Source organism: Salvelinus namaycush, chromosome 28 (assembly GCF_016432855.1).
Source record: "Salvelinus namaycush isolate Seneca chromosome 28, SaNama_1.0, whole genome shotgun sequence".
Lineage (NCBI taxonomy): Eukaryota > Metazoa > Chordata > Actinopteri > Salmoniformes > Salmonidae > Salvelinus > Salvelinus namaycush.
Window position 1 is genome coordinate 32,690,613 of NC_052334.1, and position 16,104 is coordinate 32,706,716.

Below are 16,104 nucleotides of genomic sequence, written 5' to 3' on the forward strand. Positions count from 1 at the left end.
GTGCAGCCGTCTTCATAGACCTGGCCAAGGCTTTCGACTCTGTCAATCACCGTATTCTTATCGGCAGACTCAATAGCCTTGGTTTCTCTAATGATTGCCTCGCCTGGTTCACCAACTACTTCTCTGATAGAGTTCAGTGTGTCAAATCGGAGGGCCTGTTGTCCGGACCTCTGGCAGTCTCTATGGGGGTACCACAGGGTTCAATTCTTGGGCCGACTCTTTTCTCTGTATATATCAATGATGTCGCTCTTGCTGCGGGTGATTCCCTGATCCACCTCTACGCAGACGACACCATTCTGTATACTTCTGGCCCTTCCTTGGACACTGTGCTAACTAACCTCCAAACGAGCTTCAATGCCATACAACACTCCTTCCGTGGCCTCCAACTGCTCTTAAACGCTAGTAAAACCAAATGCATGCTTTTCAACCGTTCGCTACCGTTCGCTACCGTTCGCTAAGTTCCAGCAGGTATATCTCACTGCTCATCCCCAAAGCCAACACCTAATTTGCCTTTCCTTCCAGTTCTCTGCTACCAGTGACTGTAACGAATTGCAAAAATCGCTGAAGCTGGGGACTTATATTTCCCTCACCAACTTTAAACATCAGCTATCTGAGCAGCTAACCGATCGCTGCAGCTGTACATAGTCCATCTGTAAATAGCCCACCCAGTCTACCTACCTCATCCCCATACTGTTTTTATTTACTTTTCTGCTCTTTTGCACACCAGTATCTCTACTTGCACATCATCATCTGCTCATTGATCATGCCAGTGTTAATCTGCTAAAATTGTAATTCTTCGCTACTATCGCCTATTTATTGCCTACCTCCTCATGCCTTTTGCACACACTGTATATAGACTTTCTTTTTTCTACTGTGTTATTGGCTTGTTTATTCCATGTTATTCCATGTGTAACTCTGTGTTGTTGTGTGTTGGCCAGGTCGCAGTTGTAAATGAGAACTTGTTCTCAACTAGCCTAGCTGGTTAAATAAAGGTAAAAAATAAAAGTAGCTAGCAATTTTTTTATTTTTTATTTTATTTATTTTTCTCTCCCCTTTTCTCCCCAATTTCGTGGTATCAAATTGTCCCATCGCTGCAACTCCCGTACGGACTCGGGAGAGGCGACGGTCGAGAGTTGTGCGTCCTCCGAAACACAACCCAGACTCGAAGCAGGGTCTCTGCTAAGACCACTGCGCCACTCGGGAGGCAGCTAGCAAGTTTACTTGATAACCAAACAAACAGACTTGCTAGTTTAGCTCACAGCTTAGCTAACCAAACCATCAGCTTGCTATTGCCGATAATGCTTTCAATTCAACTTTTGCTTTCAAAAGTAGCTCAAGCATAGAACATGTAAGAATGAATTTCATAGCCATTGAATTATAACTTGCATTATAAGGAAATAATTTACACTCTACAATGCCATACAAGCCAATCAGAAACGAGTATTCAACAATGCCATGCCATGGTATAAAGTCAATTATAAAACGGGTTGTTTGAGTCCTGGATGCTGATTGGTTGATAGCAGGGAGTTATTCACGATAATTCCCGCAAAATTCTATTGCAAGTATAAATGCGCTTCCACTGTCCCGCAGCCCAGCCAGGCGTTCATAAACTTAATCTGCCCTGCGTGTGAACATGACGAGACTAATAGCTTCTCTGAGCCAGGCAAATTAATTTAAAAGGATCATTATAATGGATATATCCAAAGAATTGGCAATGTATACTGAACAAAAATATAAACGCAACATGTGAAGTGTTGGTCCCATGTTTCATGAGCTGAAATTAACAATCACAGAACTTTTCCATACACCCAAAAAGCTTCTTTCCCTCCAATTTTGTGCACAAATGTGTTTACATCCCTGTTAGTGAGCATGTCTCCTTTGCCAATATAATCCATCCACCTGACAGTTGTGGCATATCAAAAAGCTGCTTAAACAGCATGATCACTACACAGGTGCACCTTGTGCTGGGGACAATAAAAGGCCACTCTAAAATGTGCAGTTTTGTCACTCAACACAATGTCACAGATGTCTCAAGTTTAGAGGGAGTGTGCAATTGGCATGCTGACTGCAGGAATGTCCACCTTTTAACTTTTATTTAACTAGGAAAGTCAGTTAAGAACAAATTCTTATTTACAATGACTGCCTACACCGGCCAAACCCAGATGATGCTGGGCCCAAAAAAATCATTCTGATTGGCTGGGCCTGGCTCCCCAGTGGGTGGACCTATGCCCTCCCAGGCCCACCCATGGCTGTACTCCTGCCCAGTCATGTGGAATCTATAGATTAGGGCCTAATGAATTTATTTCAATTAACTGATTTCCTTATATGAACTGTAGCTCAGTGAAATTGTTGCATGTTGCCTTTATATTTTTGTTCAGTATAGAAACTACCACTCTCTCCCCAATTTCGTGATATCCAATTGATAGTTAGTCTTATCCCATCACTGCAACTCCCGTGCGGTCTCAGGAGAGGCGAAGGTCGAGAGCCATGCGTACTCCGAAACACGACCCCGCCAAGCCGCATTGCTTCTTGACACACTGCTCGCTTAACCCGGAAACCAGCCGCACCAATGTGTCGAGGAAACACCATACAGCTAGCGACCGAAGTGGTGTTGCTAGAGCGCGATGGTACAAGGACATCCCAACCGGCCAAACCCTCCCCTAACCCGGACGACGCTGGGCCAATTGTGCACCAACTCATGGGTCTCTTGGTTGCGGCCGGCTGCGACACAGACCGGGATCAAACCCGGATCTGTAGTGACGCCTCCAGCACTGCGATGCAGGGCCTTAGACCGCTGCACCACTAGAGAGGTCCCCGATACTGACCCTACTGTTATGCTTGTTTACACTGAGCTGCACTGAGGTCGGAAAGTAATTACGGTTACATTAAGACACCGTGGAGCCGAATACACTGTGGAGAAGTTATAAATTATGCTTTGGATGATGTATCAATACACACAGTTACTACAAAGATACAGGCGTACTTCCTAACTCAGTTGCTGGAGAGGAAGGAAACAGCTCAGGGATTTCACCATGAGGCCAATGGTGACTTTGAAACAGTTACACGGTTTACTAATTGTTGTGATAGGAGAAAACTGAGGATGTATCAACAACATTGTAGTTACACCACAATCCTAACGTAAATGACAGAGTGGAAGACGGAAGCCTGTACAGAATAAAAATATTCGAAAACATGCATCCTGTTTGCAATAAGGCACTAAAACAATACTGCACATAGTTGATTTTCTTAAAACACATAGGGTGTCTATATATGGGAAAAATACACATTTATAAATGTTCAGCAATCGATTGGCCGAAAGAACAGACAACTTTTGGTCGGCCAAGATTTTTTTTTAGTCTGGGACAGACCTACACCAAACACACCAACACAGTCGTGAAGAGGGCACGACAATGCCTCTTCCCCCTAAGGAGGCTGAAAATAATTAATGGGCCCTCAGATCCTCCTTTTCAAGCATTGTGGTGGCTGCATCATGTTATGGGTATGCTTGTCAGTAGAGCTAAGCACAGGGAAAATCCTAAAGGAAAACCTGGTTATCTGCTTTCCAGCAGACACTAGGAGACAAATTCAAATCAAATCCAATTTAATTTCACTTTACCGTGAAATACTTACTTACGAGCCCATTCCCAACAAATCAAATCAAATTTTAATGGTCACATACACATGGTTAGCAGATGTTAATGCGAGTGTAGCGAAATGCTTGTGCTTCTAGTTCCGACAGTGCAGTAATATCTAACAAGTAAGCTAACAAATTCACAATGACTACCTTATACACACATGTAAAGGGATGAATAAGTATATTTATATGTACATATAAATATATGGATGAGCGATGGCCGTGCGGCATAGGCAAGATGCAGTAGATGGTATAGAATACAGTATATACATATGAGATGAGTAATGTAGGATATGTAGACATTATTAAAGTGGTGTTATTTAAAGTGACTAGTGATACCTTTATTAAATCCTCTTATTAAATGTAATAAAGTGGTAAGAGATTTGAGTCTGTATGTTGGCAGCAGCCACTCAATGTTAGTGATGGCTGTTTGACAGTCTGATGGCATTGAGATAGAAGCTGTTTTTCAGTCTCTCGGTCCCAGCTTTCATGCACCTGTACTGACCTCGTCTTCTGGATGATAGCGGGGTGAACAGGCAGTGGCTCGGGTGGTTGTTGTCCTTGATCTTTTTGGTCTTCCTGTGACTTCGGGTGCTGCAAAATACCAGTCTCATCGTCAACAGTGAAGAGGCGACTCTGGGATGCTGGCATTCTAGGCAGAGTTGCAAAGAAAAAGCCATATCTCAGACTGGCCAATAAAAAGAAAAGATTAAGATGGGCAAAATAACACTGACACTGGACAGGGGAACTCTGCCTAGAAGGCCAGCATCCCGGGGTCGCCTCTTCGCTGTTGACGTTGAGACTGGTGTTTTGCGGGTTTAAACCGTACCAGCCAGCACCCAAAATTAGTACCGGAACCTATTTCAGTCCAAATCAAGCACTGAATAGAAGCCTACTTTATGAAGTTTCCACTGGATCAGAGCATAACATTTTTCCCTTACACGCTGTGATTATCGAAAAATTGTAAACTATTGTAATTCTTCATTGGATGTAAAAACAGACTGTTTGCTTGCTGTTTTGAGGTGAAGAAAACATTACTTTGAGAAGCTCCACACGTCATTAGTGGTGGTCCGTGGTGGTGGTGGCCTCAGCAGAAGTCAGGGCATTCCTACTTATTGCTCTTCGAGGAGCAGTGCAGAGCTGTTGTCAAGAAAGTGATTTTGAGTTTGTGTTTATATAGGATGTACCTCCCCCACCTACCGTCAACCAATTCAGGAGGGGCATGGATATGCTCGATTTGGCCTCTGCATGCCTCTGGAGGCTCCGCAATTGCTTCACACCCTGCATATGAGGGCTCCTACCACATTTTTGAATCAAGCATACATTGGCTTTTAGTCTAGGCCTCCGCAATGGATTAGTTCACTGAGATGGGCTCAAATATATACAGTACCAGTCAAAAGTTTGAACACACCTACTCATTCCAATGTTTTTCTTTATTTTTACTATTTTCTACATTGTAGTATGATAGTGAAGACATCGAACTATTAAATAACACATGTGGAATCATGTAGCAACAAATCGAGATATATTTTATATGTGAGATTCTTCAAAGTAGCCAACCTTTACCTTGATGACAGCTTTGCACACTCTTGGCATTCTCTCAACCAGCTTCATGAGGTAGTCACCTGGAATGCATTTCGACTAACAGGTGTGCCTTGTTTGAAGTCAATTTGTGGAATTTCTTTCCTTCTTAATGCGTTTGAGCCAATCATTTGTGTTGTAACAAGGTAGGGTTGATATACAGAATATAGCCCTATTTGGTAAATACCAAGTCCGTATTATGGCAAGAACAGCTCAAATAAGCAAAGGGAAACGACAGTCCGTCATTACTTTAAGACATGAAGGTCAGTCAATCTGGAAAAAGCTTCTTCAAGTGCAGTTGCAAAAACCATCAAGTGTTATTATGAAACTGGCCCTCATGAGGACTGCCACAGGAAAGGAAGACCCAGAGTTACCTCTGCTGCAGAGGATAAGTTCATTAGAGTTACCAGCCTCAGAAATTGAATAAATGAATGCTTCAGAGTTCAGGTAAGACACATCTCAACATCAACTGTTCAGAGGAGACTGCGTGAATCAGGCCTTCATGGTGGAATTCCTGACAAGAAACCACTACTAAACCACACAAATAATAAGAAGAGACTTTCTTGGGCCAAGAAACACGAGCAATAGACATTAGACAGGTGGAAATCTGTCCTTTGGTCTGATGAGTCCAAATTTGAGACGCAGAGTGGGTGAATGGATGATCTCCGCGTGTGGTTCCCACTGTGAAGCATGGAGAAGGAGGTGTGATGGTGCTTTGCTGGTGACACTGTCAGTGATTTTTATTTTATATTTTTAATTCAAGACACACTTACTTAACACAATAACATTCTAAGTGACCCCAAACTTTTGAACGGTAGTGTATATATACAGTACTAGTAAAAAGTTTGGACACACCTACTCATTCAAGGGTTTTTCTTTATTTTTACTATTTTCTACCTTGTAGAATTATAGTGAAGACATCAAAACTATGGAACAAGCATGGCTACCACAGCATTCTGCAGCTATACGCGATCCCATCTGGTTTGGGCTTAGTGGGACTATCATTTGTTTTTCAACAGGACAATGACCTAACACACCTCCAGGTTGTGTAAGGGCTATTTGACCAAGAAGGAGAGTGATGGAGTGCTGCATCAGTGCTGCATATGTGGGGAACTCCTTCAAGACTGTTGGAAAAGCATTCCAGGTTAAGCTGGTTGGGAGAATACAACGAGTGTGCAAAGCTGTCATCAAGGCAAAGGGTGGCTACTTTGAACAATCTAAAATATATTTTGATTTGGTTACTACATGATTCCATATGTGTTATTCCATAGTTTTGATGTCTTCACTATAATTCTACAAGGTAGAAAATAGTAAAAATAAAGAAAAACCCTTGAATGAGTAGGTGTGTCCAAACTTTTTACTAGTACTGTATATATACACTACCGTTCAAAAGTTTGGGGTCACTTAGAATGTTATTGTTTTTGAAAGAAAAGCTAACATTTTTGTCAATTAAAATAACATCAAATTGATCAGAAATACAGTGTAGACATTTTTAATGTTGGAAATTACTTTTGTAGCTGGAAATGGCTGATTTTTTCAAATGGAATATCTACATAGGCATACAGAGGCCCATTATCAGCAACTGTCACTCCTGTGTTCCAATGGCACATTGTTTTAGCTAATCCAAGTTTATAATTTAAAAAGGTTAATTGATCATTAGAGAACCCTTTTGCAATTATGTTAGCACAGCTGAAAACTGATTTATGAAGCCATAAAACTGGCCGCCTTTAGATTAGTTGAGTATCTGGAGCATCAGCATTTGTGGGTTTGATTACAGGCTCAAAATGGCCAGAAACAAAGGACTTTCTTATGAAACTCGACAGTCTATTCTTGTTCTGAGAAATTAAGGCTGTTCCTTGCGAGAAATTGCCAAGAAACTGAAGAACATCGCAAACTGGCACTAACCAGAATAGAAAGAGGAGTGGGAGGCCCCAGCGCACAACTGAGCAAGAGGACAAGTACATTAGAGTGCCTACTTTGAGAAACAGACACCTCACAAGTCCACAACTGGCAGCTTCATTAAATAGTACCCGCAAAACACCAGTCTCAACGTCAACAGTGAAGAGGCGACTCCGGGATGCTGGCCTTCTAGGCACCAAGAACTTCCTAGAGCTGGCCTCCCCCCGGCCAACCTGAGCAATCAGGGGAGAGGGCCTTGATCAGGGAGGTGACCAAGAACCTGACGGTCACTGACAGAGCTCCAGAGTTCCTCTGTGGAGATGGGAGAACCTTCCAGAAGGACAACCATCTCTGCAGCACTCCACCAATTAGGCCTTTATGGTAGAGTGGCCAGACGGAAGCCACTCCTCCGTAAAAGGCACATGACAGCCCGCAGAGTATTTTGTGTAGCTTACTTCTCGTGTTCTTATTTCTTATTTTTATTTCTTGTGTGTTTTTGTTCTACCTTATGTTATTTGTAGTACTACATTGATATTGATTACTGCATTGTTGGGTTTTGAGCTTGCAAGAAATGCATTTCACTCTACTTGTGCACGTGACATTAAAACTTGAAGCTTGAAAATAATAGTGAGTAGTTAGAGCAGGAGTGAGTCAAGTGAGAGAGTCATTTATACCGTGGCATTGTTGAATACTCGTTTCTAATTTGCTTGAAGGGCATACTAGAGCGTGCAATATTTAAGTGATATCGCCCGAGAAGCCAGTGTCTCGGTCCGGCAAACCATGCTAATATATCCTCCAAACACCGGCTTCGAAGGCATTATCACTTTTATACAACGGGTTACCAATATATTCTGGCCGTCATGCGTTCTATCGGTTCGGTTGCCAGAGATGCGACCCAGTTAAGTCTTTTTGTTGAAAATCTATGGACGCGACCCAGTCGTTCATTCTAAATGTTCCGTTGCCATGATGGCTGGCAACGTTCTTATCCTTTGCTTGGTAGCTAGCCAACTGTGGCTAACACAGTCACGGCAAACAATGTAGCCAGAATAACAGCAAAGTAGCTGCATTTGCATTTTCTAGTGATTTTGGGTGGGATTCATCCATAACGAGCTAATGATGTGCAATTTCGCCTGGCATAGAACATTTGCCCTCTTGCCAGGCCACTGTTCAGAAGAGATGGCCAACTACACAGCTAACATAATGACTTCAAACTGAAGCTGGAATGACAGCAAACTATCTGTATTTCTGTGTTTTATATTCACATTTCTTTGTATAGATCCATTAAAATGATGCTGATTCATGATTTCGACTGGCTGAGAAGAGCTGCCAGCCTGTCTGTCTCGTCCTGACTACCGACACCTTCATTACTATGGGACAGCTGGATATCGTATCGCAATATTGAAAGAATGTTGAAAATGTCGGAGAGACAGACCACAAGGTTATTACAAATCTCCACTGTTGAAAACTAAATGCTAGTCTAAAGCAAATGGGAGATCATGTCTAGATGCTTTTTACAGTGTAGATCTAGTATATAAATTGCCTGGCTGAGCTGGATTTAGCCAGTGGTAACTTGTGAAATAGACACTGGCTGGAATGCGGTTTTAACCAATCAGCGTTCAGGATTAGACCCACTCGTTGTGTAATGCACGGTATTATTCAATAGCCATGAAATTCATTTTTATATGTTCTATGTTTGAACAGCTTTTGGAAGCAAAAGTTGAATTGAAAACATTATTGGCGTTGTTGAATTCGATTTTCATAATAGAATGGAAGGACTGATGGCTTGGCAAGTCTGTTTGGTTGTTTACCAAGGCAACTATTGTAGCTATCTATACTGAACAAAAATATAAACGCAACATGCAACAATTTCAACGGTTTTACTGAGCTACAGTTCATATAAGGGAACCAGTCAATTAAAAATAATTAATTAGGCCCTAATCTATGGATTTCACATGACTGGGCAGGCGGTGCAGCCACGGGTGGTTCCTGGGAGGGCATAGGCTCACCCACTTGGGAGTCAGGCCTACCCACTGGGGAGCCAGGCCCAGGCATTCAGAATGAGTTTTTCACCACAAAAGTGCTTTATTTCAGACCAAAATACTCCTCAGTTTCATCAGCTGTCCGGGTAGCTGATCTCAGACAATCCTGCAGATGAAGAAGCCGGATGTGGAGGTCCTGGGCTGGCGTGGTTACACGTGGTGTGCGGTTGTGAGGCCGGTTGGACATACTGACAAATTCTCTAAAACGAAGTTGGAGGAGGCTTATGGTAGAAAAATGAACATTCCATTATCTTGCAACAGCTCTGGTGGACATTCCTGCAGTCAGCATGTCAATTGCATATTCCCTCAACTTGAGACATCTGTGGCATTGTGTTGTGTGACAAAACTGCACATTTTAGAGTTGTCTTTTGTTGTCCCCAGCACAAGGTGCACCCGTGTTATGATCATGCTGTTTAAACTGCTGTCAGTTGGATGGATTATCTAGGCAAAGGAGAATTGCAGACTAACAGGGATGGAAACAAATTAAGCTTTATGTGCATATGGAACATTTCTGGGATCTTTTATTTCAGCTCATGAAACATGGGACCAACACTTTACATGTTGCGTTTTATATTTTTGTTCAATATAGTAAACTTGCGAGCTACTTCAGTGGATATTGAACACATTTCTAGCGGCACATTTCTAGTGGTATATCCGTTACATTATACCCCATGGCGATGTGATAATTAACTCTGGGCTCTGTGTTCTCTGGAAAATAATGAAACTCCGTGGAAGGTGAGTGCCACTCCGCTAGCGCGTCGTGCAACACACCTTCCACGTCATGGATTATTTTCCATAGAACGCACAGGTTGATGGTTCCTTGCGTATATCACAGGACACTAAGGAAATGTATTTGAATGAAAGCACCTACAGGGATCTAGCTGCACCAGGTTTTTTGAACCTTCATAACCTGGTCCTTGATGCGGTCCCACGGACCTGGTCCCTATGCACATTCTGGTTTTCATTCTCATATCCATATCATGAGTGAGTCCCCACCTACCTCAGGTGTCTAACACTGACTTTGTCTCCTGTCCACTGCAGCCAGTGAGAGTCGCGTAGTGACGTGTGGGGCTGTATGGAGGATGCCCCCAGAGTGGGAGTCAGGGAGCCACGAGTCCCCAGACGACCCCCACAACTCCCACAACCCCCAGAACCTGGAACTCCTCTGTCACCTTGACAACAGTGCCCATGGCAACGCCTCCAGGTAGGCCGCTCTCAGACTGTCGCCTACAGCTACAATACTGTATACAACACAACAGTCATATCAATTCAACCCTGAAACTATAGGGTTTCCACGACCCCCTGTTTCGATACTTTTCTCTGCTCTTTTCTCCTTTGTGTTCTTTTCCCCCTCGTTCTCTGTTCCTCTATCTCATCTTCTCTCCTTCTCCCCCTCTGTCTCTCTCCTCTTCTCCATTAGACTCTATCTCTGTGTATTTTGTCTTTCTAAATCTATGGTCCTGCCTCTCACCATTTATACCCCTATACCCGCTTATCTTCCTCTATCTTTAAATCTTTCTATCTCTCATTCTCCCTCATCTCGTTGTTATCTCCCTCTGTCACTTGCCCCGTCTCTCTCTCTCTCATGTACTACTGAAGTGTATCCTGGTCTATACTTTACAATACTATGTTGTGAAGTGTTGAGTGACCTACATATCCCAGGGCTCAGCCACTGCTCAGGCCTTTGTCTTATACTTAGCTGTATACACTATATTCACCATCCATTTATGGTGCAGGAAAATAACATCAATACTCGTCCCTTTTTAGACTTCAGTAGCTGCCTCGTCCCTTTTTAGACTTCAGTAGCTGCCTCGTCCCTTTTTAGACTTCAGTAGCTGCCTCGTCCCTTTTTAGACTTCAGTAGCTGCCTCGTCCCTTTTTAGACTTCAGTAGCTGCCTCGTCCTTTTTAGACTTCAGTAGCTGCCTCGTCCCTTTTTAGACTTCAGTAGCTGCCTCGTCCCTTTTTAGACTTCAGTAGCTGCCTCGTCCCTTTTTAGACTTCAGTAGCTGCCTCATCCCTTTTTAGACTTCAGTAGCTGCCTCATCCCTTTGGAAGGAAGATTGCATTTTGGCATTCCAAATTAAATTCCCCATTTCCATTTTAAGAAACTTCCCTGAGCACTATTTAAAAATATATATTTTAGAGGCTGCAATTGACTTTGTGCATGTGTGTGTGTGCAATAGCCTTCAGTTGGGTGAGTGAGGTGGGGCTCTGTGGTGGAGATTGATGGTTCTGCTGTCTGCCATTCTGACACCTCCAGAGCTGCAACACTCTCAAGGGCATGATAGTGTGTCTGTGTGTGTGTTCTGTGAGTCTCGCAGCCTTCGCTTTGTTGTATTGGCTCTGAGAGATGGATGGCTTTGGTTTGGTGCCCACCTCGTCCATCTCTTTCAGGCTGCAACCCCCGCCGTCTCTGACTACGCTGGCAGGAGCACAGCAACCAGCAGAGGGTGTGTTTGTACGTGTGCGACTGTGCTTGTCTAAGTGTGTGAGAGAAGGAGTACATGAGAGTGTCTGTATGTACATACTGTATATTATCAACAGGGCTCTCAGCGGTGAGGATATACTGTCTAATGTAGTCTATTTCAAGGAGAAATAGACTCAGAAGGAGCACAGGAAGCTGTTTTTAATGTACTGTATGAGAGTCTGAGTGGGTTCAGATCACTTATTACCTTCCTTCCTGTATGTATGTATGTATGTATGTATGTATGTATGTATGTATGTATGTATGTATGTATGTATGTACTTCCTTTATGCCTTTTATGGCTGTACCTCAGTCCCTCCTCAGCCTTGCTGGACTAACATTTGGGCTAGTGTCGTGTTGTGGAGCGTGGTTGGAATGAAGAAGTAGACCCACAAACAGTAGTACTCTGGCATGGTTACATTTCTCTCCCCTTGCTTTGGGGAGCCAAGCGCCTCATTTCGATTTGGAGCAGCACCAGGCTCAGGAATCAATTCCCATTGAGCGATTAGGACCAATCATGGCTTGGCTGGGCACCATGAGGAATCATGAAGCTCAACAGGCACACTGTTTTATTTTTTCACAGGAGGGTGTGACGGGAGGGGGGTAAGTGTGTGTGTCTGTGAGCATGTGTGTGTAGCCTTTGTGTACAGGGGTGTGTGTATGCCTGTATGTGTGTTGGGGGGGGGGGTTCCTGGTGATCACAGAGTATGATTTGCACTCAAAGGGACTGTTAGTCAATCAATGTTAGCCCAATGGGATCTCAGGCAGCCACACAGTCATATGCAAGCCAGTCAATACTGTCAGTAATGTTAGGGGCCGTGGAGACCAGTATTCTAACACACCTTCAATTGGACACATAAACTCTGCTTGGCTGATTAATCCTGTCTCTACACACGCACGTGCCTAAACAGACACACTTTTTTAAATTGCCCATATTTTGTCTTTCTTAGTTCCTATCTCCCTTTCTCTCTTCAATCTTTCTCCCTCTTCTACTATCTCTGTTCCCATCTCTGTCTCCCTCCCTTTTCTATCTCTCTCTCACACCCTTCTCTTTTCTCTCTCTCTCATCCACTGTGTCTTTCCCAGGCCTTGCCTTGGACCTACAGTGCCTTCGGAAAGTATTCAGACCCCTTGACTTTTTCCACTTTTTTTTAACGTTACATCCTTATTCTATAATTGATTAAATAAAACAATTTCCTCAGCAATCTACCCCATAATGACAAAGGGAGAACAGGTTTTTTGAAATTTTAGCAAATGTATTGAAAACAAAAATCAGATACCTTATTTACATAAGTATTCAGACCCTTTGCTATGAGACTTGAAATTCAGCTCAGGTGCATCCTGTTTCCATTGATCATCCTTGAGATGTTTCTACAACTTGATTGGAGTCTACCTGTGGTACATTCAATTAATTGGACATGATTTGGAAAGGCACACACCTATATAAGGTCCCACAGTTGACAGTGCATGTCAGAGCAAAAACCAAGTCATGAGGTCGTAGATCTGGGGAAGGGTAACCAAACATTTATACAGCATTGAAGGTCCCCAAGAACATAGTGGCCTCCATCATTCTTAAATGGAGGAAGTTTGTAACCACCAAGACTCTTTCTAGAGCTGGCCTGAATGCCAAGCATCACGTCTAGAGGAAACCTGACACCATCCCTACGGTGAAGTATTGTGGTGGCAGCATCATGCTGTGGGGATATTTTTCAGGTGCAGGGACTGGGAGAATAGTCAGGACAGAGGCAAAGATGAATGGAACAAATTACAGAGAGATCCTTGATGAAAACATGCTCCAAAGCGCTCAGGACATCAGACTGGGGCGAAGGTTCACCTTCCTACAGGACAACAACCCTAAGCACACAGCCAAGACAATGCAGGAGTGGCTTCGGGACAAGCCTCTGAATGTTCTTGTTGCCAAGCCAGAGCCCGGACTTGAACCCGATCAAACATCTCTGGAGAGACCTGAAAATAGTTGTGCAGCGACGCTCCCCATCCAACCTGACAGAGCTTGAGAGCATCTGCAGAGAAGAATGGGAGAACCCCCCCCCCCCCCCCCCAAACTGTTTTTGCTTAATTATGGGGTATTGTGTGTAGATTGATGAAGGGAAAAAACGATTTAATCAATTTTAGAATAAGGCTGTAACCTAACAAAATGTGGGAAAAGTCAAGGGGTCTGAATACTTTCCAAAGACCCTGTATAGCTCTATTGAGCTGATCCCTCACTGTAACTCTGTAGCCAAGCCAACCGGATTTATCTGTTTTGTCTCTATTCCCCAAAGCAGCCCAATCTGATTTCCCCCCAATACCATGAGCGTGTGCATATGTTGCTATTGAATTAAACTCATCTGAATACAAAGCAGACGGAGAAACAGTTTGATGAGAAGGACGGAGGCGGGTGTCTCGCCCAGGACTGTCTGAGATATATGGGCCTGTAAAGCTCCCCTCCCTGGCAGTCCTCCATGTATTTACATATTCAGTCCCTACCAGGATGCCAAGCCGCCGCAGAGCTCAAGGTCAAATGCACATAACTTATTTTCTTTAATAAGAGCGGCTGGCTGTTGCCATAAAGGAGAAGAGGATCTCTCTCTCTCTTTTATGAATTAATTAATACTATTGGGAGGGCTACTTTTATACATCTGCGGGTGGTGAATATATTGACTTCAGATTGTAGCTGTTTTTATGGAATAAATGAATGACAGACAACGAGAGAGAAAGAGAGAGAGAGACAGGTAAGAGAAGGACAGACAGTGCTGCCTCCTACACTGACATTGTGTGTGTGTGTGTGTGTGTGTGTGTGTGTGTGTGTGTGTGTGTGTGTGTGTGTGTGTGTGTGTGTGTGTGTGTGTGTGTGTGTGTGTGTGTGTGTGTGTGTGTGTGTGTGTGTGTGTGTGTGTGTGACTCCTAGCACCTTGGGAGGGCAGTAAAAACTGTCCCCCATCGTCCCTGGATTTACAACTTCCATAAACTCCTCTGTTCCCTTTCTTCCTCTCTCTCCCCCTGTCCCGCTCTCCCCTCACAAGATATGCAAATTACTGAGTTGGATGAAAATCCTGAGGAAGACTGTAACTTTGTCCCTCCCTCCTCCTCCTTCCATCCCTTTATCTCTCCCCCACACACAGCACAGTGGAGGCTTCATGTTGTGTTGCTCCACACTGATGAATGACTCAGAGGAGATGGGCCAGTCTCATTTATCACCACTAGAACTAATGACATCAGTCTATAGCAGACACAGGCAGCTCTTATCATGCACTGTGTATGTGTCACACGCAGTAAATACTACATAGTGCTCATTTGACTACATACCATGGTAATAAACTTTGGTAATAAACTGCCGCCATTGGATGTGTGTGCGCATTGTACTGTGGTTGTGTAGAAGAGCGTTTACCTTTTTTTTCTCGCACTGATGTGTGTGTGTGTGTGTCCTGTGAACTAACTCTCTCTCCCCTTGCTCTCTCTCACTCTCTTTCTCTCGATCTCGCTGTCTCTCTCTCTCTCTCTGCTGCAGTGTCCTGTGGGAGCCCATGGGAGATGGGAAGCGTGTGATCTCTCTGGCTGATAACCACGCTCTGCTCTGGGACTTGACGGAGAGCTCTACCCAGGCCACGGTGAGACACACACACACACACCACCATACGTCTCCCCATACCCCATGCTCATTATTTGATAACCACGGTATCAGACCGGTCTTATCTTTCCCTCCCTTCCCAACAACGGTGTTATAAGAACTGTCTAGGGGTGTACTCTGCTTGCCTCACCAACACACTGTATCTGGGCTAGCTTTAGTGTCCAGAGCAGTGGCTCCTGTGGGTGTTCTTGTGGACTTTCAGAGCTGGTTCACTGGTGCCCCAATTCTCTTCTGCTGTGATCCACCTAAAATAGTTAACTCGTGTCAAGTAAACTGTTCCATGTTTTAACAACCCCCATGCAAGCTAGATATACATTGAGTACACCACACATTAGGAACACCTACCTAATATTGAGGTACACCCCCCCCCCCCACCTACTACCATACTCTTGTCCGTTCAACGTCTGAATGGCACACATACACAATCCATGTCTCTGCGGTTCAAGCTTATAAAAGACACACCCTCGTCCACTCACCCTCGCCTTTTGCCCTTGGGGGAATCCCCGTCACCATCTTGGAGGGCGGTCCAAAAAGACTAGCCAAGCAAGGGAAGTTTGTAACCTAAGCCCCTCAGCCAACGTTTTTAGTCGAGTTTGCGAGTGTACAATTATGTTCACTTCAGGGCCTGAAACTCCCCATAATTCAATTCGCGACGATTGTACATCCGTTAAGAAAAGTCTGTGAAAACTTAAAAACAACATCAATGGAGAAGTCAACATACAAGTGTAGGTAAAAACGAATGCAAATAAGTTAGAAATTGTGCTACTAATGCACATGACGGCACAAACACGTCTCGTAAAAAGTAAATATGTTTTTGTTTGGTTATCTTCTGGAAATTGTAGAAATAAAACATTTTC

At 43.7% G+C, this 16,104-nt stretch overlaps 1 protein-coding gene across 1 annotated transcript in view; it reads left to right on the forward strand.

Annotated features, from left to right (window-relative positions):
- eipr1 (EARP complex and GARP complex interacting protein 1) overlaps positions 1 to 16,104 on the forward strand; it is a 79,371-nt gene that overhangs the window by 21,543 nt on the left and 41,724 nt on the right. The window contains exons 4-5 of the mRNA XM_038967763.1: positions 10,195 to 10,357; positions 15,128 to 15,227. Coding sequence (XP_038823691.1) covers positions 10,195 to 10,357; positions 15,128 to 15,227 — 263 coding nt within the window. The remainder of the gene's footprint in view (positions 1 to 10,194; positions 10,358 to 15,127; positions 15,228 to 16,104) is intronic.